The sequence below is a fragment of the Bufo gargarizans genome, chromosome 3 (assembly GCF_014858855.1).
Source record: "Bufo gargarizans isolate SCDJY-AF-19 chromosome 3, ASM1485885v1, whole genome shotgun sequence".
NCBI classification, from domain to species: Eukaryota; Metazoa; Chordata; class Amphibia; order Anura; family Bufonidae; genus Bufo; species Bufo gargarizans.
The window spans coordinates 168,881,654-168,907,401 of NC_058082.1; the positions used below are offsets into that span (position 1 = coordinate 168,881,654).

The 25,748-nt window shown below is 41.1% G+C and overlaps 1 protein-coding gene across 1 annotated transcript in view; it reads left to right on the plus strand.

Annotated features, from left to right (window-relative positions):
- Positions 1–25,441, plus strand: part of SIAH3 (siah E3 ubiquitin protein ligase family member 3) — a 126,809-nt gene extending 101,368 nt beyond the window's left edge. Inside the window, exon 2 of the mRNA XM_044285532.1 lies at positions 24,854–25,441. Within this exon, the coding sequence (XP_044141467.1) occupies positions 24,854–25,441 (588 nt within the window). The remainder of the gene's footprint in view (positions 1–24,853) is intronic.
- The last annotated feature ends 307 nt before the right edge of the window (positions 25,442–25,748 follow it).

The following is a 25,748-nucleotide window of genomic DNA, read 5'->3' on the forward strand; positions in this document are numbered from 1 at the left end:
TCCGTTCCCGAAAAAAATGTCCTATTCTTGTCCCCAATTGCGGACAAGATTAGGCATTTTCTATTAAGTGCCGGTTATGTGCGGTCCGCAAAATGCAGAACGCACATCGCCGATGTCCATGTTTTGCGGATCCGCGGATCTGCAAAACACACACAGACGTGTGAATGGACCCTTACCCCTACTTGCAGATCCCCAGGAGTTACCCCTGCCCCAGTCCCTAGGCCTGCTGTGGATAACCACAGGTGTTTTGTGTGCAACCAAGTTCGGCATATCAGCACTGCTTGCACAGAAAAGAGGAAAATCACCCCTTTTCCCAAACCATCTATTTCATCCCCAGTAGTTTTGTTTGTGGGTGGGAAACAGAGGGCATCCTGTGACAATTTACAAGCGGTCACTGTGGGCAACATAGGCACCATGGGACTGAGGGACACTGGTGCTGAGATGACCCTTGTGCACCCAGAGCTTGTCAACTCCGAGGACCTCATCCCCGGAAGAACTCTAACTGTTGCTGGAGTTGGAGGTCTAACCCCTGCTTTACCCATGGCCCAAGTTTACCTGGATTGGGGTGCGGGAAGAGGAATGATGGAAGTGGGAGTGACAGATAAGAGTCCCACTAATGTGCTACTAGGAACTGATCTGGGACGTTTAGTCTCCAGGTATATTCCCTCAGACATTGAGGAGGACGCCAGCGGGCATGCAGCCCCATGTGAGTTGGCACCAGTCGCATATGGTGATATTGAGACCGTGCCTACTATGAAATGTGATAACGCTGTGTTTACCAATGTGTTAGAATTGCATAATGATACTATGCCTAGTGATAACTTGAACGTAGTAACCAATACATTAGATGAAGTTTGCATAACTAACAATAATGTAGAAGGTGATATGTGTTCATCAAAAGATAATGGCTTGTGTAGAGGTTTAGTGGCAGGAAATGTCAAAAAGATGGATGAAGTTCATGTCACATCCACATTCACCCTCCTGCACCAAGAGGGGGAGAAAGATGTATCAATTTCTTCTGTAACCCGCAGTCAGAGTGCCCAGAAGGCCAACTCAGGTCTGGGTTCTGGGCCCCCTACTGTCTGGGCTATGGAAGAAACAGAGCGAGCTGGCAGTCCACAGCCAGGGGCTGGGATTAGTCAGAATGTGGTGTTATCCACCAGCACAGACGCAGACCGTCACTTGTTTCAGACTGCCCTACACACTGATGACAGTCTGCAGAAGCTGCAGGAGATAGCTGGTCGGACCCCTGAGGGGGAAGACAAAGAAATCAAACCCGGGATCAAGCGAGGCTGTATAGGCAAAGTATTCCCAATGGCCCCCAGCAGCATATCTTTAAAAATAGGCAACTAGTGGTACCTCGGCAGTTCCGGGAGCAACTCCTACGGATTGCCCACGAGATACCACTAGCTGGTCACCTAGGGATAAGTAAAATGAAAAGCTGTTTAAAACATAACTTTTACTGGTCTGGTTTGGGGAATGATGTGGCAGATTACTGCCGTTACTGTATTGTGTGCCAAAGGATGGGGAAAACAGGACCTGTGCATCGTGCCCTCATCATCCCTTTGCCTATCATTGAGGAGCCTTTCCATAGGATTGCTGGGGATATTGTGGGGCCCTTGGCCGTACCCAGCAGCTTGGGAAAACGCTTAATCTTACCCAGAGGCCGTCACATTATCGTCTATCAGGGCTGACAAGGTAGCAGATGCACTTTTCACCATCTTTTCCCGTGTAGGATTCCCCAGAGAGATGCTCACGGATCAGGGGACCCAGTTTATGTCCAACCTTATGCAGAGCCTCTGTAAGAAAATACAGGTGCAACACCTGGTAGCCAGTCCGTAGCACCCGCAGACAAATGGTCTCTGCAAGCGATTTAACGGGATCCTCAAACAGATGATCAAAATGCTTGTGGATACCCATGGGCGAGACTGGGGGCGTTATCTACCACACCTGCTATTTACCTACAGAGAGGTACCTCAGGCCTCAACGGGTTTCTCACCCTTTGAGCTCCTGTATGGGAAGAGGGTACGGGGGCCCTTAGATCTCTATCTCCTAAAGGAATCATGGAAGTCTCTGTAATCGACTATGTCCTAAAATTCAGGGAAAGAATGCAGGAACATGGTTCAGGCACAGGCGCATCAAAAGAGGTGGTATGATAGAAATGCCAGGGGGAGGTCTTACGAGGTGGGTCAGAAGGTATGGGTACTAGTCCCTATGACCCAGAAAAAACTCCAGGCAGCATGGGAAGGCCCGTATCCCAGACTATGTAGTCACGATCGATCATGTTTGCAAAAAGGACGTCTGTCCTGCCGGTCTGCAGTTTACCAGAGGAGGGGGAAAGTGACACCGAGCCGGATTTAGTGGCTGCAGCACAGGAGGTAGGTTCCCTTGAGGATGCTGTGGTTAGCTCACAGCTGTCCGAGTTTCAGAGATCCTAGCTGTGGGGGGTACTTAACCCCTTTCTTGACACTTTTACAGGGAGACCTGGAAGGACTCCCCTGGCCACTCACCACGTGGACACCAGGGATCATCTGCCGACTAGACAAACGGCCTATCGAGTCTCCATAGAGGTGAGAACAGACATGAAGAGAGAGGTAGAGGAAATGCTAGGCCTGGGTGTGATCCAGGAATCTCAAAGTGCATGGGTTTTACCTGTAGTGCTTGTCCCTAAAAAGGATAAGACCACACACTTTTGCATGGACTACAGAAAGCTAAATACCATCACCGTTTTTGATGCATACCCAATGCCCCGGAATCGAGGGAATTTTTTAGGGATCCCCCAGGGACCACCATCTTACGGTTTAAGGGACAGAAAAAATCAATAAGGCAATCCCCTATGACAAATGTCTCTGATGGAGGTCCAGTGAAAACTCAATCTGTCAAATATACGGATGATTTACAAATCATGAATCTCTCACAGCGATCCCTTAGTACATCTAAGATGCAGGTGCTTAAAAGGGGCCTTTCATTCATCCCTAAATGTTCCTTTGATGAATTTAGATGGGTGAAGGACCTGACCCTATTTGTCAGGAAACTGAAATGGAAAAAATTATTCTCCACTCACGACAGATCATACAGATCATGGGAGATCATACAGCGATGGACATCTTAAAGATAGTGACGGACCAACTTAGATCAGGTAATTGTCAGCCATTTTGGGAATCCACAATGTTTGGAGTGACTGCCCATATCTTTAGCTGTCCCCACAGCCGGAATATTACTGCTGCATCTCAGTAAGCCAATATTCTGTATTTTACCCCTTTTATTTTATCTGTTTTAGTGCATTGTTATTGTATGTATATTTTTATCTTTTATCTGACACTTACTTTTTGTATTGCACTGCACTATTGTTTATTAAATGTAAACATTAATAAGTCCCTTCCTTGTGGTCTAATAGAACTTGCTCTTTCGGAGGGAATAACGTTACCCGTAGTGTTTCAGAGGATTTTAGGTCCCATATAGATAACCTGTGTTACTGTGTTAAATTTGGGTTGAGAGAATATCTGAGTATAGGCCCCTATTGCCTTATAGTATAGGTGGTGGCAGCTATTGTGATGTTGGAATCTAGGGGCGTATGTTAGCATAATTCCGTCATCTAGAATAGGTGGGTGGGAATTTCTGTGTTAACTTGATGAGCTCACTAGTATAATTCACCCCAGTGACGTGACCTATTGAGTAGGGATCGTGACACCTATCTGTTAAGAGTCTGCAGCAACATTCCTAGTGCATTAGTGTCTTGTCATGCCTCTCCCAACAGGGTTTTATAGTGCTTTGCCTAGCTGTGCCATCACAGGGTGATGGCTACCTGCGGATTGGCTGGCTGCAGCATGGCATTATGGGTCATCTTGTATTTCTGGGATAGTCTCCTCTATACTTACTTTCACTTTCTAACAGCAGTGAAAGCAGCTGGACTTCTGCTACTAACTTTGTACCTCAGTTGCCGGACTTTACGGCCACTACAGGCATTCATGTGAACACTGCAGGTTTCACGGAAGCTGATTTTTTCCACCTTTTTTTTCTGATGAATTGATAGGCATGATGGTGGATAAAACTAATATTTATGCCAATCAATTTTTAGCCGCCCACCCCAACTCATACTATGCAAGACCCCTTCAGTGGACTCCTACGACCCCTTTGGAGATGAAAACATTTTGGGGTCTAATACTTAATATGGGGATAATTCAAAAACCATCACTACGGTCATATTGGAGTAATGACCTTTTACATCACACGCCACTATACCGCACAATTATGTCCAGGACCCGATTCGAAAGTCTCCTGAAATTTCTACAGTATAACAATAATGCAGATTGTCCACCCCCTAATGATCCTAGATACGATCGTTTATACAAAATTCGGCCCATTATAGATCATTATAATCTCAAGTTTGCCCAGGTCTACACCCCCCAAAAGCATCTGTCCATTGATGAATCCTTGTGCACTTCAAGGGCAGATGCATTTTCGCCAATACCTGCCCAACAAACGGGCCAGATATGGCATCAAACTCTACAAACTATGTAAAAGCCAAAGTGGCTATACACATAAATTTAGAGTTTACGAGGGAAAAGATTAAAAAATGGAACCCCCAGAGTGCCCCCCTCTCCTTGGAATAGCAGGAAAAATAGTATGGGACTTGATTCACCCCCTGCTAGGTCAAGGGTACAACTTGTACCTTGACAACTTCTGCACAAGTGTCCCACTACTGAAATGCCTGTTTTCCAGAGACACTGCCTAAAAATTTTATAGACCAAAGGAAAAGAGTAAGGGAAAGCAGGGCAGTTTGAAATGATAACATGATGATTGTTAAGTACAAAGACAAGCGTGACGTCTTTGTACTTACTACCATACATGCTGACAGATCAACCCCTGTTCCAGTTCGTGGATCCACAGAATCAGTCCCCAAACCTGTCTGCATCCAGGACTATAATAAGTTTATGGGAGGGGTGGATCTGTCAGACCAGGTACTGCAACCATACAGTGCCCTCCACAAAACTCGGGCATGGTATAAAAAATTGGCATTGTACCTGATGCAAATTCTCCTCTATAATGCTTTTGTATTATACAGAAGTGCAGGAAACAGAGGAAAATTCCTGCACTTTCAAGGAAAAGTAATAAAGAACTTTTTATTTGGGGAACAGGAAGGGGAAGGGAGCAGGGCCACAGGAAGTGAGAGCAGAATAATACGAGGACAGCATTTCCCTGGGGTAGTTCCCCCCACAGAGATACGGAGAAGGCCACAAAAAAGGTGTCGAGTATGCTCCAGAAATGGAATCAGGAAAGACACAATTCATCATTGTGAGATGTGCCCCTCAAAGCCGGTTATTTGCATAAAAGATTGTTTTAGAATCTACCACACCTCTCTTGATTTTTAACTAAACCCCCTTTGATCATTTTATAAAACACCCCCTTGAAAAACTGTATGCTGGTAATTCTAATTTGCCATTTCTCCACATTTCAATTGGCATTGTAATAAAGCCATAACAAAGATAAAAATTCTCATTACACCACTAGATGAATACCTTGACGGGTGTTGTTTTACAAAAGGGGACTAGAACCTTGTATATTCTGGTAGCTCAGTGCCTCTGCAATGTGATGACATATAATATACAACATATTTCTTTGATATAATTTGAGACACTTGTTTCTTTTAGAATGACCTGGATAAGTCAAAGGGCCAGATTTATCACGACTCTGACAGCTCACTCCACTTTCACATATGGCTAAAGTCAGTTTTAGCCAAGTCAGATTGCCCCTTTAAGACTGTAATAAATGTGGTTTGACGGTAGCAGTTTATCCGTCAGGAGGCAGCTTTACAAAAGTCGCACGTTTTTATGAAAAAGTCGCATGTTCTATTAAAAAGTCTCATAAGATAAGCATGGTCCTCACTGGAGTGAAGTTGCGACTTTTTTGCGACTTTTTTGCGACTTTTAAAAAAAGTCCCAATAGTAAATCTGTCTAGAGATTCATTTACATACGAAAACACGCCCACTTTCAGAAAACTGGCGAGCATAGTGCAGAGCAGAAAAAAGTCGCAAATTTGTGCGCAGTTTTAGCCTTTGGGACTTTTTTGCGACTTTTCCACTCCACAAAAGTGACTTTGCCTAATGATATATCTGGCCCAAAGTGTTTTAAAGTTATCACCACTTAAAGTGACACTGGTCAGATTTGCAAAAAATGGCCTGGTCCTTAAGGTGAAATAAGGCTGTGTCCTTAAGGGGTTAAAAGGACTTTTGGATCTCTGACAAGTTTTTCTACCGAAAAATAAGCAATTTCACTCCCTACTCTATCTTTCCCTTTCTCAGCACAGCTCTCACTGACTAACACTGAGCCGAACACGTGTCAGCCAATCACTGTAATGCCAGTAACCAACATGGCTATGGCATTACAGTGAAGGGCAGTACTTACCTGCACGTTTATTATCAAGCATTGCGCTCGAGCACATGCAGTATTTGGCGGTATTTTGCAGTATTTGGCCGAATACCACCATGTGCCGAGCATCGAGATGCTCGATCAACACTAGTGTCTACAGTTGTGGCCAAAAGTTTTGAGAATGACACAAATTTTTGTTTTCACAAAGTTTGCTGCTAAACTGCTTTTAGATCTTTGTTTCAGTTGTTTCTGTGATGTAGTGAAATATAATTACACGCACTTCATACATTTCAAAGGCTTTTATCGAATATTACATGACATTTATGCAAAGAATCAGTATTTGCAGTGTTGGCCCTTCTTTTTCAGGACCTCTACAATTTGACTGGGCATGCTCTAAATCAACTTCTGGGCCAATTCCTGACTGATAGCAACCCATTCTTTCATAATCACTTCTTGGAGTTTGTCAGAATTAGTGGGTTTTTTTTTGTCCACCCGCCTCTTGAGGATTGACCACAAGTTCTCAATGGGATTAAGATCTGGGGAGTTTCCAGGCCATGGACCCAAAATGTCAACGTTTTGGTCCCCGAGCCACTTAGTTATCGCTTTTGCCTTATGGCACGATGCTCCATCGTGCTGGAAAATGCATTGTTCTTCACCAAACTGTCGTTGGATTGTTGGAAGAAGTTGCTGTTGGAGGGTGTTTTGGTACCATTCTTTATTCATGGCTGTGTTTTTGGGCAAAATTGTGAGTGAGCCCACTCACTTGGGATGAGAAGCAACCCCACACATGAATGGTCTCAGGATGCTTTACTGTTGGCATGACACAGGACTGATGGTAGCGCTCACCTTTTCTTCTCCGGACAAGCCCTTTTCCTGATGTCCCAAACAATCGGAAAGAGGCTTCATCGGAGAATGTGACTTTGCCCCAGTCCTCACCAGTCCATTCACCATATTTTCTGCAGAAGATCAATCTGTCCCTGAAGTTTATTTTGGAGAGAAGTGGCTTCTTTGCTGCCCTTCTTGACACCAGGCCATCTTCCAAAAGTCTTCGCCTCACTGTGCATACAGATGCGCTCACACCTGCCTGCTGCCATTCCTTGCCATTCCTGAGCAAGCTCTGCACTGGTGGCACTCCGATCCTGCAGCTGAATCCTCTTTAGGAGACGATCCTGGCACTTGCTGGACTTTCTTGGACGCCCTGAAGCCTTCTTAACAAGAATTGAACCTCTTTCCTTGAAGTTCTTGATGATCCTATAAATTGTTGATTGAGGTGCAATCTTAGTAGCCACAATATCCTTGCCTGTGGAGCAATTTTTATGCAATGCAATGATGGCTGCACGCGTTTCTTTGCAGGTCACCATGGTTAACAATGGAAGAACAATGATTTCAAGCATTACCCTCCATTTAACAGGTCAAGTCTGCCATTTTAACCCAATCAGCCAGACATAATGATCTCCAGCCTTGTGCTCGTCAACATTCTCATCTGAGTTAACAAGACGATTACTGAAATGATCTCAGCAGGTCCTTTAATGACAGCAATGAAATGCAGTGGAAAGTTTTTTTGGGGATTAAGTTAATTTTCATGGCAAAGAAGGACTATGCAATTCATCTGATCACTCTTCATAACATTCTGGAGTATATGAAAATTGCTATTATAAAAACTTAAGCAGCAACTTTTCCAATTTTCAATATTTATGTAATTCTCAAAACTTTTGGCCACGACTGTACTATTATTAACATTGCTCCCGATGTGTTCTCTGTTATCGGTCATTGATATCTTCTGGCACTGGCCGTTATATATAAACACTGGGTATCAAATACTTGTGGTTTTAAGAAATATAATACCTACCGTTAGTAATACATTTGCCTGCAGTTATTTATGTATTATATGCTTTAGTGCTAAATAAGTCTTACCTTGCCATTATTGGCTATTAGCTTCACTGTTAAAGGTTAATGAATGATGCTAAAGTAATTACCAGATTTCATGGTTCACTAAATGGGAATGTTCAATCATCTCCATTTTCTAAAGAACTAATGTATAAAAGTTAATATTTCCAATTCTAATTGTCTTATTCATTTTAGAGGGTCTTTGAGATTCAGCTCCCTAATAGAAATATTTATAGTCAGAGAGCTTAAGTACCTTGACTCATACAGAGGGGTTTAGTAGAATGGAAAGGAAAGTTCATTATTTTTAATTAGTATAATTGCTAATGTTGCATTAAGAGTTTGGTTAGTGGAAGTAATTACAGTAAGTGTATTAGATGTGAGTACTGGCATTCATCTTGTGACATTATTAAAATTTCAGAGATGAAAATATCCCTTGCGGTTTGCAGGCACTACATTGTTTACCAAAGGATGTTAAATTAATAATATCGTCAATGCCCACCAAGCGGGCAAAGAATAATTATAAGTTTCTCTTATCTGGGGATTCTCTTGGATGCTCTTCCAGGCTGTGTGTATTTATCGGCATTTTTTAATACAGTGTACAATTCAGTATTGTAGAAGCAATGACTTTATTACTTTTATTCTGTACTGGGAAGCATAAAGGACAATGAATCAGAAACAATGAATCATGTAGAAAATGGGGCACACAAAAAAGATGAACAACTTGGGCCTCCTCTGCTGCTAATTCATCTCCATCTCTTCAGATTGGAAAAGGAGGGCATGCCATTGGATTTTTTTTACCTCAATTCTTCAGACTACATACAGGATAAGATGGGCTGGTTTTCGGGTCCGATAAACTGGTAATTATCCTGGACCCAGAGGTTTGCCTAAAAGCAATCTGGGAGCAAAGCAAAACAATATTCCAGTCGATACCCTTCCAATGTCCTAGGTCACCAGCAACTTTACATTTCCTAGATTAGAAATAACTCAGAACTATCCAATTTTATTTAGGAATTGAATTGCAGTATGACATGGCAAGTTATGGCACTATTAGGTGGGCTGTTCAGGGGAGTATTTAGATACTGCACAGTATTTGGATACTATGCAGTACTCTATGTGGCCTGCATATAACAGTGTTATTTTGGTACTAATGATGGTTTTACTGTACCGTATATGCAGTGTTAGGTGAACAATGAATGGAAGTTTTACTTAAGATTTTTATGGAGGCATGATCAGGACACTGAATATAACAGTTTTACTTAAAGGGAACCCGTCACATGGAACATGGTATCTGAGCTGCAGGCAGTAGGTTATGGAGAAGGGGGAGCTGAGCAGACTGATATATAGCTTTATGGGGAAAGATTCAGTATAACTTGTAACAGTATAACTGTATATACAGTAGTATATAAGGCCGAAAAAATACATTTGTCCATCCAGTTCGGTCTGTTATCCTGCAAGTTGATCCAGAGGAAAACCCTGTGAGGTAGAAGCAATCAGAATAACTCCCTGGATAAACGACCCATCTCTAGTAACTATAGCTTGTAATATTATTACACTACAGACATACATCCAGGCCCCTCTTGAACTCTTTTAGCGAACTCATCATCACCACCTCCTCAGGCAGAAAGTTCCATAGTCTCACTGCTCTTACCATAAAGAATCCTCTTCTATGTTTGTGTACAAACCTTCTTTCCTCCAGATGCAGAGGATGTCCCCTCGTCACAGTCACAGTCCTGGGGATAAATAGATGATGGAAGAGATCTCTGTACTGACCCCTGATATATTTATACATAGTTATTAGATCTCCCCTCAGTCGTCTTTTTTCTAAAGTGAATAACCTTAATGTTGATAATCTTTCAGGGTACTGTAGTCCCCCCATTCCAGTTATTACTTTAGTTGCCCTCCTCTGTACCCTATCCAGCTCTGCTATGTCTGCCTTGTTCACAGGAGCCCAGAGCTGTACACAGTACACCATGTGTGATCTGACTAGTGATTTGTAAAGTGGTAGGACTATGTTCTTATCACAGACATCTATGCCACTTTTAATGCAAACCATTATCTTATTGGCCTTGGCAGCAGCTGCCTGACACTCGTTTTTACAGCTTAGTTTGCTGTAAAATTCCTTTTCCATGTCAGTGTTACCCAGTGTTTTGCCATTTAGTATGTACGGGTGACTTGCATTATTCCTTCTCATGTGCATAACCTTACATTTGTCATTGTTAAACCTCATCTGCCACTTATCTGCCCAAGCATCCAATCTATCCAGATCCATCTGTAGCAGTATACTGTCCTCTTCTGTGTCAATTACTTTACACAGTTTAGTATCATCTTCAAAAATTGATATTTTACTGTGCAAGCCTTCTACAAGATCATTAATAAATATATTGAAGAAAATAGGGCCCAATACTGACCCCTGAGGTACTCCACTAGTGACAGTGACCCAATCTGAGTGTGTACCGTTAATAACCACCCTCTGTTTTCTATCACTGAGCCAGTTACTTACCCACATACAGATACTTTCTCCCAGTCCAAGCATTCTCATTTTATATACTAACCTTTTATGCGTTACAGTGTCAAATGCTTTGGAGAAGTCCAGATATACAACATCCATTGATTCGCCACTGTCAAGTCTGGAACTTACCTCCTCATAGAAACGTAATAAATTAGTTTTACAAGACCAATCCCTCATGAAGCCATGGTGATATGGCGTTATTTGCTTATTTTCCTTGAGGTACTCCAAGATAGCATCTCTTAGAAAACCTTCAAACAGTTTACCCACGACAGATGTTAAACTTACCGTCCTATAGTTTCCGGGCTCTGTTTTTGGACCCTTTTTGAATATTGGCACTACATTTGCTATGCACCAATCCTGTGGAACACTCCCTGTCAGTGTTGAGTCCTTAAATATCAGAAATAAGGGTCTGACTATGACATTACTTAATTATCTTAGGATACGGAGGTGTATGCCATCTGGTCCTGGCGATTTATCTATTTTAATCTTTTTAAGACGCCGCTGTACTTCTTCCTGGGTCAGACAGGGCACCTTTAATGGGGAATTCACTTTTAAATTCTGTATTTCATCTGACAGTTTATTTTCTTCAGTGAATACAGTGGAGAAAAATATATTTAATAGCTTTGATTTCTCCTCATCTCTCTCTGCAACTACCCCCTCGTTACTCTGTAGAGGGCTGACACCTTCAGATTTATACTTTTTACCATTTATATAATTAAAAAACATTTTAGGGTTAGTTTTGCTCTCTTTGGCAACTAATCTCTCCGTCTCTAGTTTGGCTGCTTTTATTTATTTTTTACATAATCAATTTTTTTCCTTATAGTTTTTCAGTGCTTCCTCGCTATTTGAATGCTTTCTTTTTATTTATTGCTTTCTTTACAGTTCTTTTTATCCACATAGTTTTTTTATTGTTCCTTAACCTTCCTTAATTTATTCATAAAAATATTTATCTGCTCAATCACTAATAGTCCCGTCTTCTGGACTCATAAGCATAGAGTGAGAAGGGATTTACATGAATAAAATACAAGTTATACTGAATCTTTTCTCATTAAACTGTGTATTAATCTGCTCTTCTCCTTTTTCTCTATAACATGCCTCCAAAAATATGCTCTACATAACATACTCTTTTTAATGATAATTGTATTCAGACATTATATAGCAGTGTTATGTGGGTAATGTATGACAGCATCATTTGGATACCATTTAGAAATATTAGGCATGGTATGGTGGCTGTATTATTTGACATTATGCAGACAATATAATATAAATTAAGTTAATAACTATGTATACATAAGAGAAGAGTGTGACAACCCTTGGTTCATTCTACCCTCCATTGCTTGCTAACTAAGGTCTTAGCAATGAGGGAAAATGTAGCACAGATTCCTACCACCTATATCTGGATCCCTGCTGACTATGTGTTGGGTGCCTTCAAGTGTCCCCACAGCAGTTGCAGCGGATGCCTCTATGGTTCTCAATTAGAAGCCTAAATTCTGATGCAGTAACTTAACCTGTTAAAATCAAGCAAAAGCCAAAAATGGAAAACTCAGTTTTGGCTGGAAGTAAAACCCACAAGCCTTTGCTCAGATGTCCCTCTTGTGTTTTTTAGGGTGGGAGATTTTTCTCCGTTCTGCGGTCATGAACCACGTGGCCAATTAGCCCTCTGCTTCCTTTCTATTAACTAATGAATACTGTACTGTATAGTCGGTCTTCATTAGTTAAATGAAAGAAAGTTGCGGGCTAATTGGCCGCATGGTTCATGACCGCTCCGTACCCTTATTGAGCATGGATGCATCGGCTGTGTGCCATACCCATGTCTTCCGAGCATGATACAGTTCTCAGACCAGGCTATTATTGAATTTAAACTTAGAAATTACAATAAATAATTTATTTTTCTCTCCTCCTCGGGGTTGGGGTGGGTGGGATTTGAGGTTATATGTATAAAACCTTCTTTGTAAGATGTTTTTATTTGTATGTTGTTTGTATAAACTTTGTTGATACAAAAAAATAAACATAATTGGAAAAAAAAAGGAATTACAATAATTACATATACAATTAAAACCATAATTGTAAGGCGATGTGAGCTAATTGCCTGGTGATGCCTGAAATTCTAACCTGCACGACGAACTACAGTAAAACAGCTGCAGGGTAATCAGCCTATGCAAACTGGAAATAAATAGAATAAAATACTCCATGAAACACAAAAAAACATAATCTAAAATCTGTTCCAGAACAGAATTTTTTTTTATCTAAAGCAATGTGGAAGGCCTGAAACATAAAAATTCTTGCAATAAGCAGATAGCTCAATGTAACGGTCATGTCTTCGAAGCTGATGAAGTGGAATTCAATTTGAATTTCAGGAAAAATTTGATTTGCATTAAATCCGAATTTCCTCATGTTTTGTGGTAATGAGTCACATTTTTTTCTAAAATGGCTGCTGAACGTGTAAGGACATGGAGCAAGGAACTCAGGGAAGGCGGGATCACCCATAATGCCATGCATGCAGCCAATCAGCAGCCAGCCAGCCTGTGGTATCACAGCCCTATAAATAGCCTCAGCCATCTTGGATTCTGCCATTTTCCAGTGTACTTAGTGCAGGGAGAAAAGTTAGCAGGCGCTAGGGACAGTGCTAAAATAAACTTCATTGTGCTAAAAATTAAATAAATTACAAGTGCAGAGAAAGATTTTTCAAGGTGTAGGGAAAGGATAGGGAGGAATCATTCCACAGCATGAACAGGGTCCAGTAGGGGATGTGACAACCTAGGTAATAGGAACAGTCCTATTACACCTTGCTGCACTGACTGGGCACCCAAATTGCCATTATAAAGCTCTGTAATTCCAGAAAACCATTCTTCTTAGTGGGGTGTTACAGCCATTAACAGGGTTTATAACAAGGAAATATTTCTACGCCTTATTTGCCCTTGTGCGTTTATATGTTCAAAAGCATTTTTTGGCTTGTATTAGTGGGGAAAAAGGGCATATTAGCTGTTGTGTGGTGAAGTGCTAAAATTACAGCATATTTTGTCGTGGATTAGTGGCAAAAGAAAAATATATTTGCCGTTCAACGGTGCAGTTATATGTTCTAAAGCATTTTGTGATGTGTATTAGTGGCAAAAGAAAACTATATTTGCAGTTCAGTGGTGCAGTTACATGTTCTAAAGCCCTTTTGTCATGCATTAGTGTAAAAAATATATATATTTGCTGTTCAGCGGTGCAGTTATATGTTCAAAAGCCTTTTGTGGCGTGTATAAGTGAAAAAACTAAAATATATTTGCCGTTCAGCGGTGCAGTTACATGTTCTAAAGACTTTTGTGGTGTGTATTAGTGGCAAAAGTAAAATATATTTGCTGTTCAGTGGTGCAGTAATATGTTCTAAAGCCCTCTGTGGCGTGTATTAGTGTAGAAAATATATATATTTGCTGTTCAGTGGTGCAGTAATATGTTCTAAAGCCTTTAGAGGCATGTAATAGTGGCAAAAGTAAAATATATTTGCCGTTCAGCGGTGCAGTTATATGTTCTAAAGCCTTTTGTGGCGTGTATTAGTGGCAAAAGAAAAATATATTTGTCATTCAGTAGCGCAGTTATATGTTCTAAAGTCCTTTTGCCATGTAATAGTGGCAAAATAAAAATCTATTTGCTGTTCGGCGATGCAGTTATATGTTCTAAAGCCTTTTGTGGCGTGTATTAGTGTAAAAAATATATATATATATATATTTGCTGATTAGCGGTGCAGTTATACAGTGGATATAAAAAGTTAACATTTCAGGTTTCTGTGCTATAAAAATTTTTTTACAAAGATAATTCATGTCAGAACGTTTTCCACCTTTAATGTGACCTATAAACTGTACCACTCAATTGAAAAACAAACTGAAATCTTTTGGGTGGAGGAAAGAAAACAAAAAAAACTTAAATAATGTGGTTTCATAAGTGTAAACACCCTCTTATAACTGTGGATGTAGCTGTGTTCAGAATTAAGCAATCACATTCAAAATCATGTTAAATAGGAGTCAGCATACACCTGCCATCATTTAAAGTACCTCTGATTAACCCCAAATAAAGTTCAGCTGCTCTAGTTGACCTTTCCTGAAATTTTCTTAGTCGCATCCCACAGCAAAAGCCATGGTCCACAGAGAGCTTCCAAAACATCAGAGGGATCTCATTTTTAAAAGGTATCAGTCAGGAGAAGGGTACAAAAGAATTTCCAAGGCATCAGATATACCATGGAACACAGTTAAGTCATCTTCAAGTGGAGAAAATATGGCACAACATTGACATTACCAAGAACTGGACGTCCCTCCAAAATTGATGAAAAGACAAGAAGAAAACTGTTCTGGGAGGCTACCAAGAGGCCTACAGCAACATTAAAGGAGCTGCAGGAATATCTGGCAAGTACTGGCTGTGTGGTACATGTAATAACAATCTCCTGTATTCTTTACATGTCTAGGCTATGGGGTAGAGTGTCAAGACAAAAGCCTTTACTTACGAAGAAAAACATCCAAGCCTGGCTACATTTTGCAAAAACACATCTAAAGTGTCTCCCAAAAGCATGTGGGAAAAGGTGTTCTGGTTTCATGAAACCAAGGTTGAACTTTTTGGCCATAATTCCAAAATATATGTTTGGCCCAAAAACAACACTGCGCATCACCAAAAGAACACCATACCCACAGTGAAGCATGGTGGTGGCAGCATCATACTTTGGGGCTGCTTTTCTTTAGCTGGAACTGGGGCCTTAGTTAAGCTAGAGGGAATTATGAACAGTTCCAAATGCCAGTCAATATTCGCACAAACCTTCATTTTTCAGCATGACAACGAACCAAAGCATACATCCAAATCAACAAAAGAATGGCTTCACCAGAAGAAGATTAAAGTTCTGGAATGGCCCAACCAAAACCCAGACTTGAATCCGATTGAAAATCTGTGGGGTGATCTGAAGAGGGCTGTGCACCGGAGATGCCCTCGCAATCTGACAGATTTGGAGTGTTTTTGCAAAGAAGAGTGGGCAAATCTTGCCAAGTCAAAATGTGCCATACTGATAGACTCATACCCAAAAAGAGTGAGTGCTGTAATAAAATCAAAAGGTGCTTCAACAAAGTATTAGCTTAAGGTTGTACACACTTATGCAACCATATTATTTTATATTTATATTTTTCTTCCCTCTACCTAAAAGATTTATAGTGGCAAATTAAAAATTGATTTGCCATTCAGCGGTGTAGTTACAGTATATGTTCTAAAGCCTTTTGTGGCATGTATTAGTGGAAAAAGAAAAATATATTGGCTGTTTAGCAGTGCAGTTATGTGTTCTAAAGCCTTTTGTGGCATGTAATAGTGGCAAATTAAAAATTGATTTGCTGTTTAGCAGTGCAGTCATATGTTCTAAAGCCTTTTGTGGTGTGTATTAGTGGCAAAAGTTAAATATATTTGCAGTTCAGCTGTGCAGTTATATGTTCTAATGCCTTTTGTGGCATGTATAAGTTAAAAAAGAAAAATATATTTGCTGTTCCGCAGTGCAGTTATATGTTCTAAAGCCTTTTGTGGCATGTATTAGTGGCAAAAGAAAAATGTATTTGCTGTTCAGCAGTGCAGTTATATGTTCTAAAGCCTTTGGTGGCATGTATTAGTGGCAAAAGAAAAATATATTTGCCATTCAGTGGCGCAGTTATATGTTCTAAAGTCTTTATTGTTGTGTAATAGAGGCAAAATAACTATATATTTGCCATTCAGTGGTGTAGTTATATGTTCTAAAGCCTTTTGTGGTGTGTATTAGTGGTAAAAGTAAAATATATTTGCCGTTCAGTGGGGCAGTTATATGTTATAAAGCCCTTTTTGTTGTGTAAGGCTCCATTCACACATCCGTGTGTTTTTTGCGGATCCACGGATCTGTAAAACACAGACAACGACAATGTGCGTTCCGCATTTTGCGGACCGCACATTGCCGGCACTTAATAAAAAATGCCTAATCTTGTCAGCAATTGCAGACAAGAATAGGACATGTTCTATTTCTTTCGGAAACGGAATTGCGGACCCGGAATTGCGGATCAGCAATTTCAGATCCGGGCAGCACATAGTGCAGCCCCATAGAAATGAATGGGTCCTCAATTCCGTTCCGCAAAATGCGGAACAGAATTGCGGACATGGGAATGGAGCCTAAAAGTAACAAAATGAAAATACGAATATTTGCCGTTCAGCGGTGCAGTTATATGTTATAAAGCGCATTTTGTCGTCTAATAATATCAAAATAAAAATACGTATATTTGTCGTTCATCGGTGCAGATATATGTTATAAAGCCCTTTTTGTCGTGTAATAGTAGCAAGATAACAATATATTTGTAATTCAGCTGTGCAGTTATATGCTCTAAAGCCTTTTGTGGAGTCTAATAGTGGGGGGGGGAAAAATATTTGCTGTTCAGCGGTTCAGTTATATGTTCTAAATCCCTTTTTTGTGTGTATTAGTGGGAAAAAAGGGCTTATTAGCCGTTGTGTGGTGAAGTGAGAAAATTACAAACTTTTTTAGGGCGTTTTAATTTCCTTTTTATTTATTTATTTGATCTAATAGTATGTCATACAGAGAAGTTCCAGGCCCTGCACAGGGGAGTGGCAGAGGCCTAAATGTTTCTGGTGCAGGCTAAGGTCGCAGCAGAGTAAGGGGCCATGGCAGCAGGGGTTACTTCGAGAGACCTGAGCACCCAGTGTCAGCTACCGGTCGTGACTACCAACCCAGCGGTTATTGAATGGTTGACTCGATCTTCGACATTGTCGCAAGTGACATCAGACACCCCCAGCCAAAAGCCAGTGGGTTCATCAGACACAACCCTTAGTTGGCATCGCCTGGGAGCAGGCCCTGTGCCCTTACCTGCCCTCAACCTGCCTCTGTCCTTTTCTATTCCCTCAGCGAGAGAAGTATTGTATGCTGTGGGCTCAGCTCCACCATACAGTGAGGACAAGCTACTAGAGGAGAGTCAGCAGCTACTGGCAAGCCAAGATGTGGAGGAGACATCCACCGCTTCCTCCACTAGGCGGGCAAGTAGTGATGAGGAGAGTGGCGTGGGAGCTGGTGTTGTGAGTAGTCAGGCTCCTGACCCAGAAACGGTTGAGTAGGACATCAGTGACGTGCAGACAGTACTTGATGATGATGTAGCTGATCGCACTTGGGAGCCGGGTGAATTAAGGGCTTGCAGCTTGCCCGCGAGGCAAGAAAATTTAAGAAAATTGCCAAAACCCACTTTTTAAGGACCAGTTCAGGTCTGAAGTCACTTTGTGGGGCTTACATTGTGGATACCCCCATACATGACTCCATTGTAGAAACTACACCCCTCAAGTTACTTAAAACTAATGTTACAAACTTTGTTACCCTTTAGGCGTTCCACAAGAATTAAAGGAAAATGGAGATCACATTTTTAAATTTCACTTTTTTGTAAGATTTTCCATTTTATACAACTTTTTTCTTTAACACATCGAGGGTTAACAGCCAAACAAAACTCAATAGTTATTACCCTGATTCTGCGGTTTACAGAAACACCTCACATGTGGTCATAAACTGCTGTAAGGGCACATGGTAGGGCGCAGAAGAATAGGAGCGCCACATGGTTTTTGGAAGGCAGATTTTGCTGAACTGGTTTTTAGATGCCATGGCCCATTTGAATTGATGCACCCTTACAGTAGAAACTCCCCAAAAGTGACCCCATTTTGGAAACTAGGGGATAAGGAGCCCGTTTTATTGGTACTATGTTTGGGTACTTATGATTTTTTGATCATTCATTATAACACCATAAAGGGCAAGGTGTTTTAGCACAGTTTTTATTTATTTATCTTTACAGTGTTCACCTGAGGGGTTAGGTCATGTAACATTTTTATAGAGAAGATCGTTACGCACATGGCGATACCTAATATGTATACTTTTTCTTATTTATTTAAGTTTTACACAATAATAGCATTTTTGAAACAAAAAAATTATGTTTTAACGTGGCCATGTTCTGAGATCTATAGTTTTTTTTATTTTATGAGCGATTTTCTTATGTAGGGGCTCATTTTTTGCAGAACGAGGTGACAATTTTATTGGTACCATTTTGTGGGACATATGCCTTTTAGATCGCTTGGTGTTGCACTTTTTTTTTTTTACACAGTTTTTATTGTATTTTTTTATGGTGTTCACCCGAGGGGTTAGGTCATGTGATATTTTTAAAGAGCTGGTTGTTACGGATGTGGCTATATCTTATATGCATACTTTTTTTTAATTTCACTTTAAAACAATAATAGCATTTTTTAAACAAAAAAATTATGTTTTAATGTGTCCATGTTCTGAGAGCTATAGTTTTTTGTTAGTTTTTTAGCGATTTTCTTATGTAGGGGCTCATTTTATGCAGAATAGAGTGATGGTTTTATTGGTACCATTTTGTGGGACATACGCCTTTTTATTTTTTTATTTTAACACTTTATTTTATTTTTTTACACTTTGCGTCCTTCATACGGTTATACAGGACCTCTGGGGACATTTAATTTCACTTTTTTTTTTTCATTATTGATTTCTCCTGTAACTGGGGCTGACATAGTAGCCCTAGTTACAGTGGAAATACACCCCCCAGAGAGGCTGTACAGCGGTATACTGCGCTATACAGCCTCAGTGCAGGGCTGATCGAGGTCTGTGAAAGACCCGACAGCTCCTGCACTCTCCGGGCCCCAGCGGTCACATCACCACCGGCCCGGAAAAGGAAGATCATAGCGCTTCCTGCTCTGTATACACAGCGCATGGTAAGGCGCTGTGTATATAGCGATCTAGAAGGCAGGGACACCTGGGAACTTTCCCTACCTTCTCTAAGGCCTCTTTCACACAGGCGTCAAGGATTTGGGCTGGATAAGATGCGGGTGCATCGTGGGAAAATGCATGATTTTTCCGTGCGAGTGCAAAACATTTTAATGCATTTTGCACGCACGTGAGAAAAATCGGCCTGTTTGGTACCCAAAGCCGAGCTTCTTCACAGAAGTTCAGGTTTGTGTTAGGTGTTGTGTAGATTGTATTATTTTCCCTATAACATGGTTATAAGGAGAAAAAAATTGCATTCTTAATGCAGAATGCTTTGTAAAATAGGGCTGGAGGGGTTAAAATTTTAAAAAAAAATATTTAACTCACCTTAATCCACTTGTTTGCATAGCCCGGCTTCTCTTCTGTCTTCTTTCTTCAGGACCTGGGTAAAGGACCTTTGATGACATCACTGCGCTCATCACATGGTCCATCACATGATCCATCACCATGGTGATGGATTATGTGACAGACCATATGATGAGCGCAGTGACGTCACCACAGGTCCTTTCCTCCTGCACAGCAAAGAAGAAGACAGAAGAGAAGCTGGGCTGCGCGAACAAGTGGATTAAGGTGAGTTAAATTATTTTGTATTTTTTTTAACCCCTCCAGCCCTATTTTACTAAGCATTCTGTATTAAGAATGCTATTATTTTCCCTTATATTCTCTTATATTTCCCTAGCAACCATGCGTGAAAATCGCACCGCATCCGCACTTGCTTGCGGATGCTTGCGATTTTCACGCAGCTCCATTTACTTCTATGGGGCCTGTGTTGCATGAAAAACGCACAAAATAGAGCATGCTGCGATTTTCATGCAACGCACAAGTGATGCGTGAAAATCACCGCTCATGTGCACAGCCCCATAGAAATGAATGGGTCCAGATTCAGTGCGGGTGCAATGCGTTCACCTCACGCATTGCACCCACATGGAAATCTCGCCCGTGTGAAATAGGCCTAAGGGTTGCCCTGCTGTCACTGACAGCGGGTAACCCGATCTGCAGCTGCACGATTAGCGTGCAGCTGCGATCTCTGAATGGACGTTCAAAAACGTCCATTCAGAGATAGAAAACCACCTCCCGGAAGTTTATAGGCAACATGCGGACAGGAGGTGGTTAATAATGTGGAACACCCTCCTTTAGTAGTTTTTCCTTAAATTGGGCTCACCTGCCAATCTAATTATCACAGGTGTCCGCAAAACCTTCAAAAACCTTTAAAATTTTGAAAAAAAAATAATACCGGATCCGTTTTGCCTGATGACACTGGAAAAACGGATCCGGTATTGCAATGCATTTTTCTGACTAAAGCTACTTTCACACTAGCGTTGTTTAAATCCGGCGTTCAATTCCAACACCGGAACTGCCCGCCGGATCCGGAAAAACGTGTGAAACCGGATTACATTTGAATCCTGATCAGGATTTTGATCACAATGTAAAAATGCATTGGAAAAAACGGATCCGCCATTTATGGACTTTAACTTTTTTTTCACATTTTTCTGGTTTAACATGCAAAAGCCGGATCCGGTTTGACTGAACACACGGCGCCGGATCCGGTGTTAATGCAAGTCAATCGGAAAAAGGCCTTATCCGGCGTTTGTCAAAGTGTTCAGGATTTTTGGCCGGAGGTAAAAATACTGCATGCTACGGTTTTCTGAAAAGCCTGATCAGTCAAAAAGACTGAAATGAAGACATCCTGATGCATCCTGAACGGATTACTCTCCATTCAGAATGCATTAGGATAAAACTGATCAGTTCTTTTCCGGATCTGAGCCCCTAGGACGGAACTCAGCGCCGGAAAAGAAAAACGCTAGTGTGAAAGTACCCTGACCAGGCATTTTTCAGACTGATCAGTCTGAAAAATGCCTGATCAGTCAGAGAAAATGACATGCATTTGCATACAGTTTGCCTGATCAGGCAGGCAGTTCAGGCCGGATTCAAACAACGCAAGTGTGAAAGTACCCTTATCCATACTGTTAAATCTGCATCAGAAACTACACCTCAAACTGCATCAAAAACAGCATGTGGGTTTTAAGCAAAAATGCCGTTTTGGCTGTTTGTAAGAATAAATTTAGGTTGAGTACTTCTTTAAAGGGATTCTTCGGGAATTAAGAAAATGAAAATACTTAAATATTACTTTATTATAAATATATTCTCAAATACCTTTCATTAGTTATAATGGCTCATTTTGTCTGGGGAGCAATCATCAGAAGAAACTAAATGGTCGCTGTCCCATTAGTTCACACAAAGCCTGTCTTGATTGCACATGAGGATGTTTTTTTTTTTATTCCAAACTGAAGTGAAAAGCTGCCCCAATCTCCTGTCTACTTGTCAGGGATTATGATCCTGAATACAGATGATAAGAACTTTAGCTGAATCTCTGGGGAATTTAGTTCATGAGGAGACATGAAATACAGAGAGGACGGACAGGACAGACTGTTGTAATGTTGACTGAATACAAGTGCTGCTGCTCATTGGCCACATCCTCACCCTCCTCTCATGTCTCCTCATCATCTCCATTCCCACAGAAATTCACCTGTATTCAGGATCATGATTCCAGAGGAGCAGAGCAGAGAGGAGGATGAGGCAGCACTATGGCTCATTGTGGTGAAGTAACTTGTCCTCCTGTGTGATTAGGACAGGTTTTGTGTGTACTAATAGGACGGCAGACATTTTATTTCTCCTAATGATTGCTCCCTAGATAAAACAAGCCATTCTAAGTAATGAAAGGTATTTGTGAATATATTTATTTATCTATATATATAAAAAAGGAAGTATGTATGTGGTATGTATGTTCCGCGATCACTCAAAAACGCAACCATCGATTTCAACAAAACTTATTATACATATACCTTTCTACCTGGAAAGAAATCTTGTGGGGTCTCAGCTCTCTAGAATGTACCGTTCCTGAGATATTCCCCAAAAATTACCTGCATTAGCCAATACAAGCCTGAAAGTCTTTCTCTTCATATCCCAACTGCCATACACACGGTCACATGTCCCTTATCAGCCAATAGAAGCTCACAGACCCTTACTCTCCACACACAGCTTTACTCCAGACTTCCATAACAACCCAGCTAACCCAAGTCACACGACACATAGGGCACAACTACACTGCTAAATGTATCCATCTTGGATCTTGGATGGATTTTTTTGCAAGACAAAATGTCGCACAACACATGTCGTCATGTAGCCCTAGCCTTAAAGGGGCAGGGCCGTGTGGAGTTCACTGTTAAAGGGGTGGGCACTGTGGAGGTCACTGTTAAAGGGGCTGGAACTGTGAAGGTCACATAAAGGGGCGGGCACTGTGGAGGTCACTGTTAAATGGACAGGCACTGTGGAGGTCACTGTTAAAGGAGTGGGCACTGTAGAGGTCACTGTTAAATGAGCGGGCACCGTGTAAGTCACTGTTAAAGGGGAAGGCACTGTGAAGGTCACATAAAGGGGCGGGCACTGTGGAGGTCACTGTTAAATAGACAGGCACTGTGGAGGTCACTGTTAAAGGGTCAAGCACTGTGGAGGTCACTGTAAAATGGACAGGCACTGTGAAGGTCACTGTTAAGTGGACGGGCACTGTGGAGGTCACTGTGAAAGGGATGGACACTGTGGAGGTCACTGTGAAAGGGATGGACACTGTGGAGGTCACTGTTAAAGGGACGGGCACTGGGGAGGTCACTGTTAAAGGGGCAGACACTGTTGAGGTCACTGTTAAAGGGACAAGGTGCTGTATAGGTCACTGTTAAGGGGGCGTGCCGCTGAGAAGGTCAATGTCAAGGGAGTGAGGTGCTGTGAAACTCACTGTTAAAGGGGTGGGCTGTTGTGAAGCTCAAAGTTAAAGGGATGGGCTGCTGTAGACGTCCCATTGCAAGGAGGCGGGGCACTGTGGGGGGATCAGTGTTAAGGAGTGAGGGGCAGTGGAGTTCACTGTTAAGGGGGCAGGGTGCTGTAGAGGTCACAATTGAAGAGAAGACCACGGCACTCTAGTTGCTGTTTCGTTAAATGCTTATTTTTATTATTATTAAAAAACCTTTTAGATTTTTTTGAATTTTTTTATCCATCCAGAGAAACTACAGGCACCTTGACTAAGGTCGTGATCAAGGTCTATTGTTGACCGAAACGTTGGCCAGTGGCTAAATATTATTCTCTGGATGGATAAAAAAGTTCAAAAAAATCTAAAAGGTTTTCAAATAATATTAAAAATAAGCATTTAACGAAACAGCAACTAGAGTGCCGTGGTCTTCTCTTCAATTGCATGAATTTTATATACCACAGAGCACTACCTTCATCACAGAGGTGTGCCGTTCAACTCTTTCCTCATTATCTTTTAACAACACACAGAAATATTAAATGAAATAAACGTAGATTAAATATACCTGTGCGAAGCCGGGTCCTTCTGCTAGTTATAAAATAATATTAAAGTATTTTCATTTTTTTAGTTCCTGAAGAACCCCTGAAAGAGGATCTCATACCATCTGTTGTTGTATGCATCATTAGGTTTTGTGAGGGTGCTTCACATTACATCTTGTCTAAAATGGGAACTGATCCCATCTCAAAGGAGAAGAGGTAGGTTTCCATATATTTAGTCCTCATGCACATGTGTCTGTGTTGCGTTTCGCAAACCAGGGATGTGCAAAATATGGACACCTTCAGTGTGCAATCCTCATTTTTCTCACTCTTATTACTAGAAATGACTATTCTTGTCTGCAAAATGCACAAGAATAGTACATGTTCTATAACTTGTGTAAAGGACATGAGTGAGGACAGTACACATCCGTTTGTTGTTGTCTTTTTTGTGGACCCATAGAAATGAGCGGGCCCCTGTGCAATCTGAAAAACATGGATACAAAATATGCATGAGGTCTTAATTAGTTTGTTTTTTTTTTGTTTTTTTTTACTTCTGCTTCGAAGTAGAATTTATTTCCATTTTTGATGAAAAACATGCAGTGGGGGGATGTCCCAAATACAGTACATTGCGTATAGTTTTAGTGTAATACGTCTGTGTGCAATTAAATTTACTACTATGTTATGTATCATATGTTTCCTGAATAAATACTGTTACAAATAAAATTCCTCCTCCAGCTAGACAAGAATTAGCAGGAACTTTATGACACCACATCAAGTTTACTGCACCCATTGTCATCCAGGAGCTCGTGTTCATGCAGCCACTGCCTTTCCCCATTTAATCGATGTACTAATTATCATTTGTTTCCGGTTTTATGCCTGACTGCTTCTGTGCTCAGGGATTCCATAAATGTTGAGTGTTATTGCCTATTTTCTACAGTCATTTCTTTTTTTTCTTTCAGAATGCTCCAAACAGATGTGCCATCGCTGGAGATTCCACTCCACAAATCAGGCATCATCATTGCCAGGAAACGGTCCACGACCCGCAGCTGACTTCGTGCTCTTGCCCTTTGTATGCCTGTAAATGGGAAGGTCACTTGGAGGTGGTTGTCGCTCATTTAACTCAGACTCATACAGTAAACATTCTACATGGAACAGAAATTGTCTTTCTTGCTACTGATATGCACCTTCCAGCTCCGGTGGACTGGATAATTGCGCATTCCTGTCTTGGCCATCACTTTTTGCTAGTGCTTAGAAAACAAGAAAAATATGAAGGATACCCACAATTTTTTGCTACCATGATGCTGATTGGCACGCCGGCACAAGCCGAGAATTTCAACTACAAACTGGAGCTGAACAGGAACCGGAGAAGACTGACATGGGAATCCAGTCCCCGCTCTGTCTTAGACTGTGTTGACTCTATAATTACAGATGGTGATTGCCTCATGCTTAATGCCTCAGTGGCTCAGCTCTTTGCCGATAATGGAAGTCTGGCCATTGGAATAGCAATAACTTCAAGCAAACTTTGTGCTGCTCAGCCTGAAATGTAATTTGTCGGACATCTGTGTATGGGAATCCAAACGAATGGGCTTTTTACTCTCCCTTGGCTTTCTGGCGCTTGTACATACTGTAGAAAAAGGTTGTTCTGACAGAAATGTATAAGCAATATTTCTTTTCGATGTGTTTAGATTTAGTTTCTGTGAAAACTTTTTGACTCATCAAAAGCTATTGACAGATGCCATGTGAAGATATCTATATGTTACCATGCGTAGTGTATATTTATATGTCTAACTCCCTATATGTTTCCCAGATTTATAGCTACAGATATCAGTAAATCAAAGTTTCATAATAGTATTA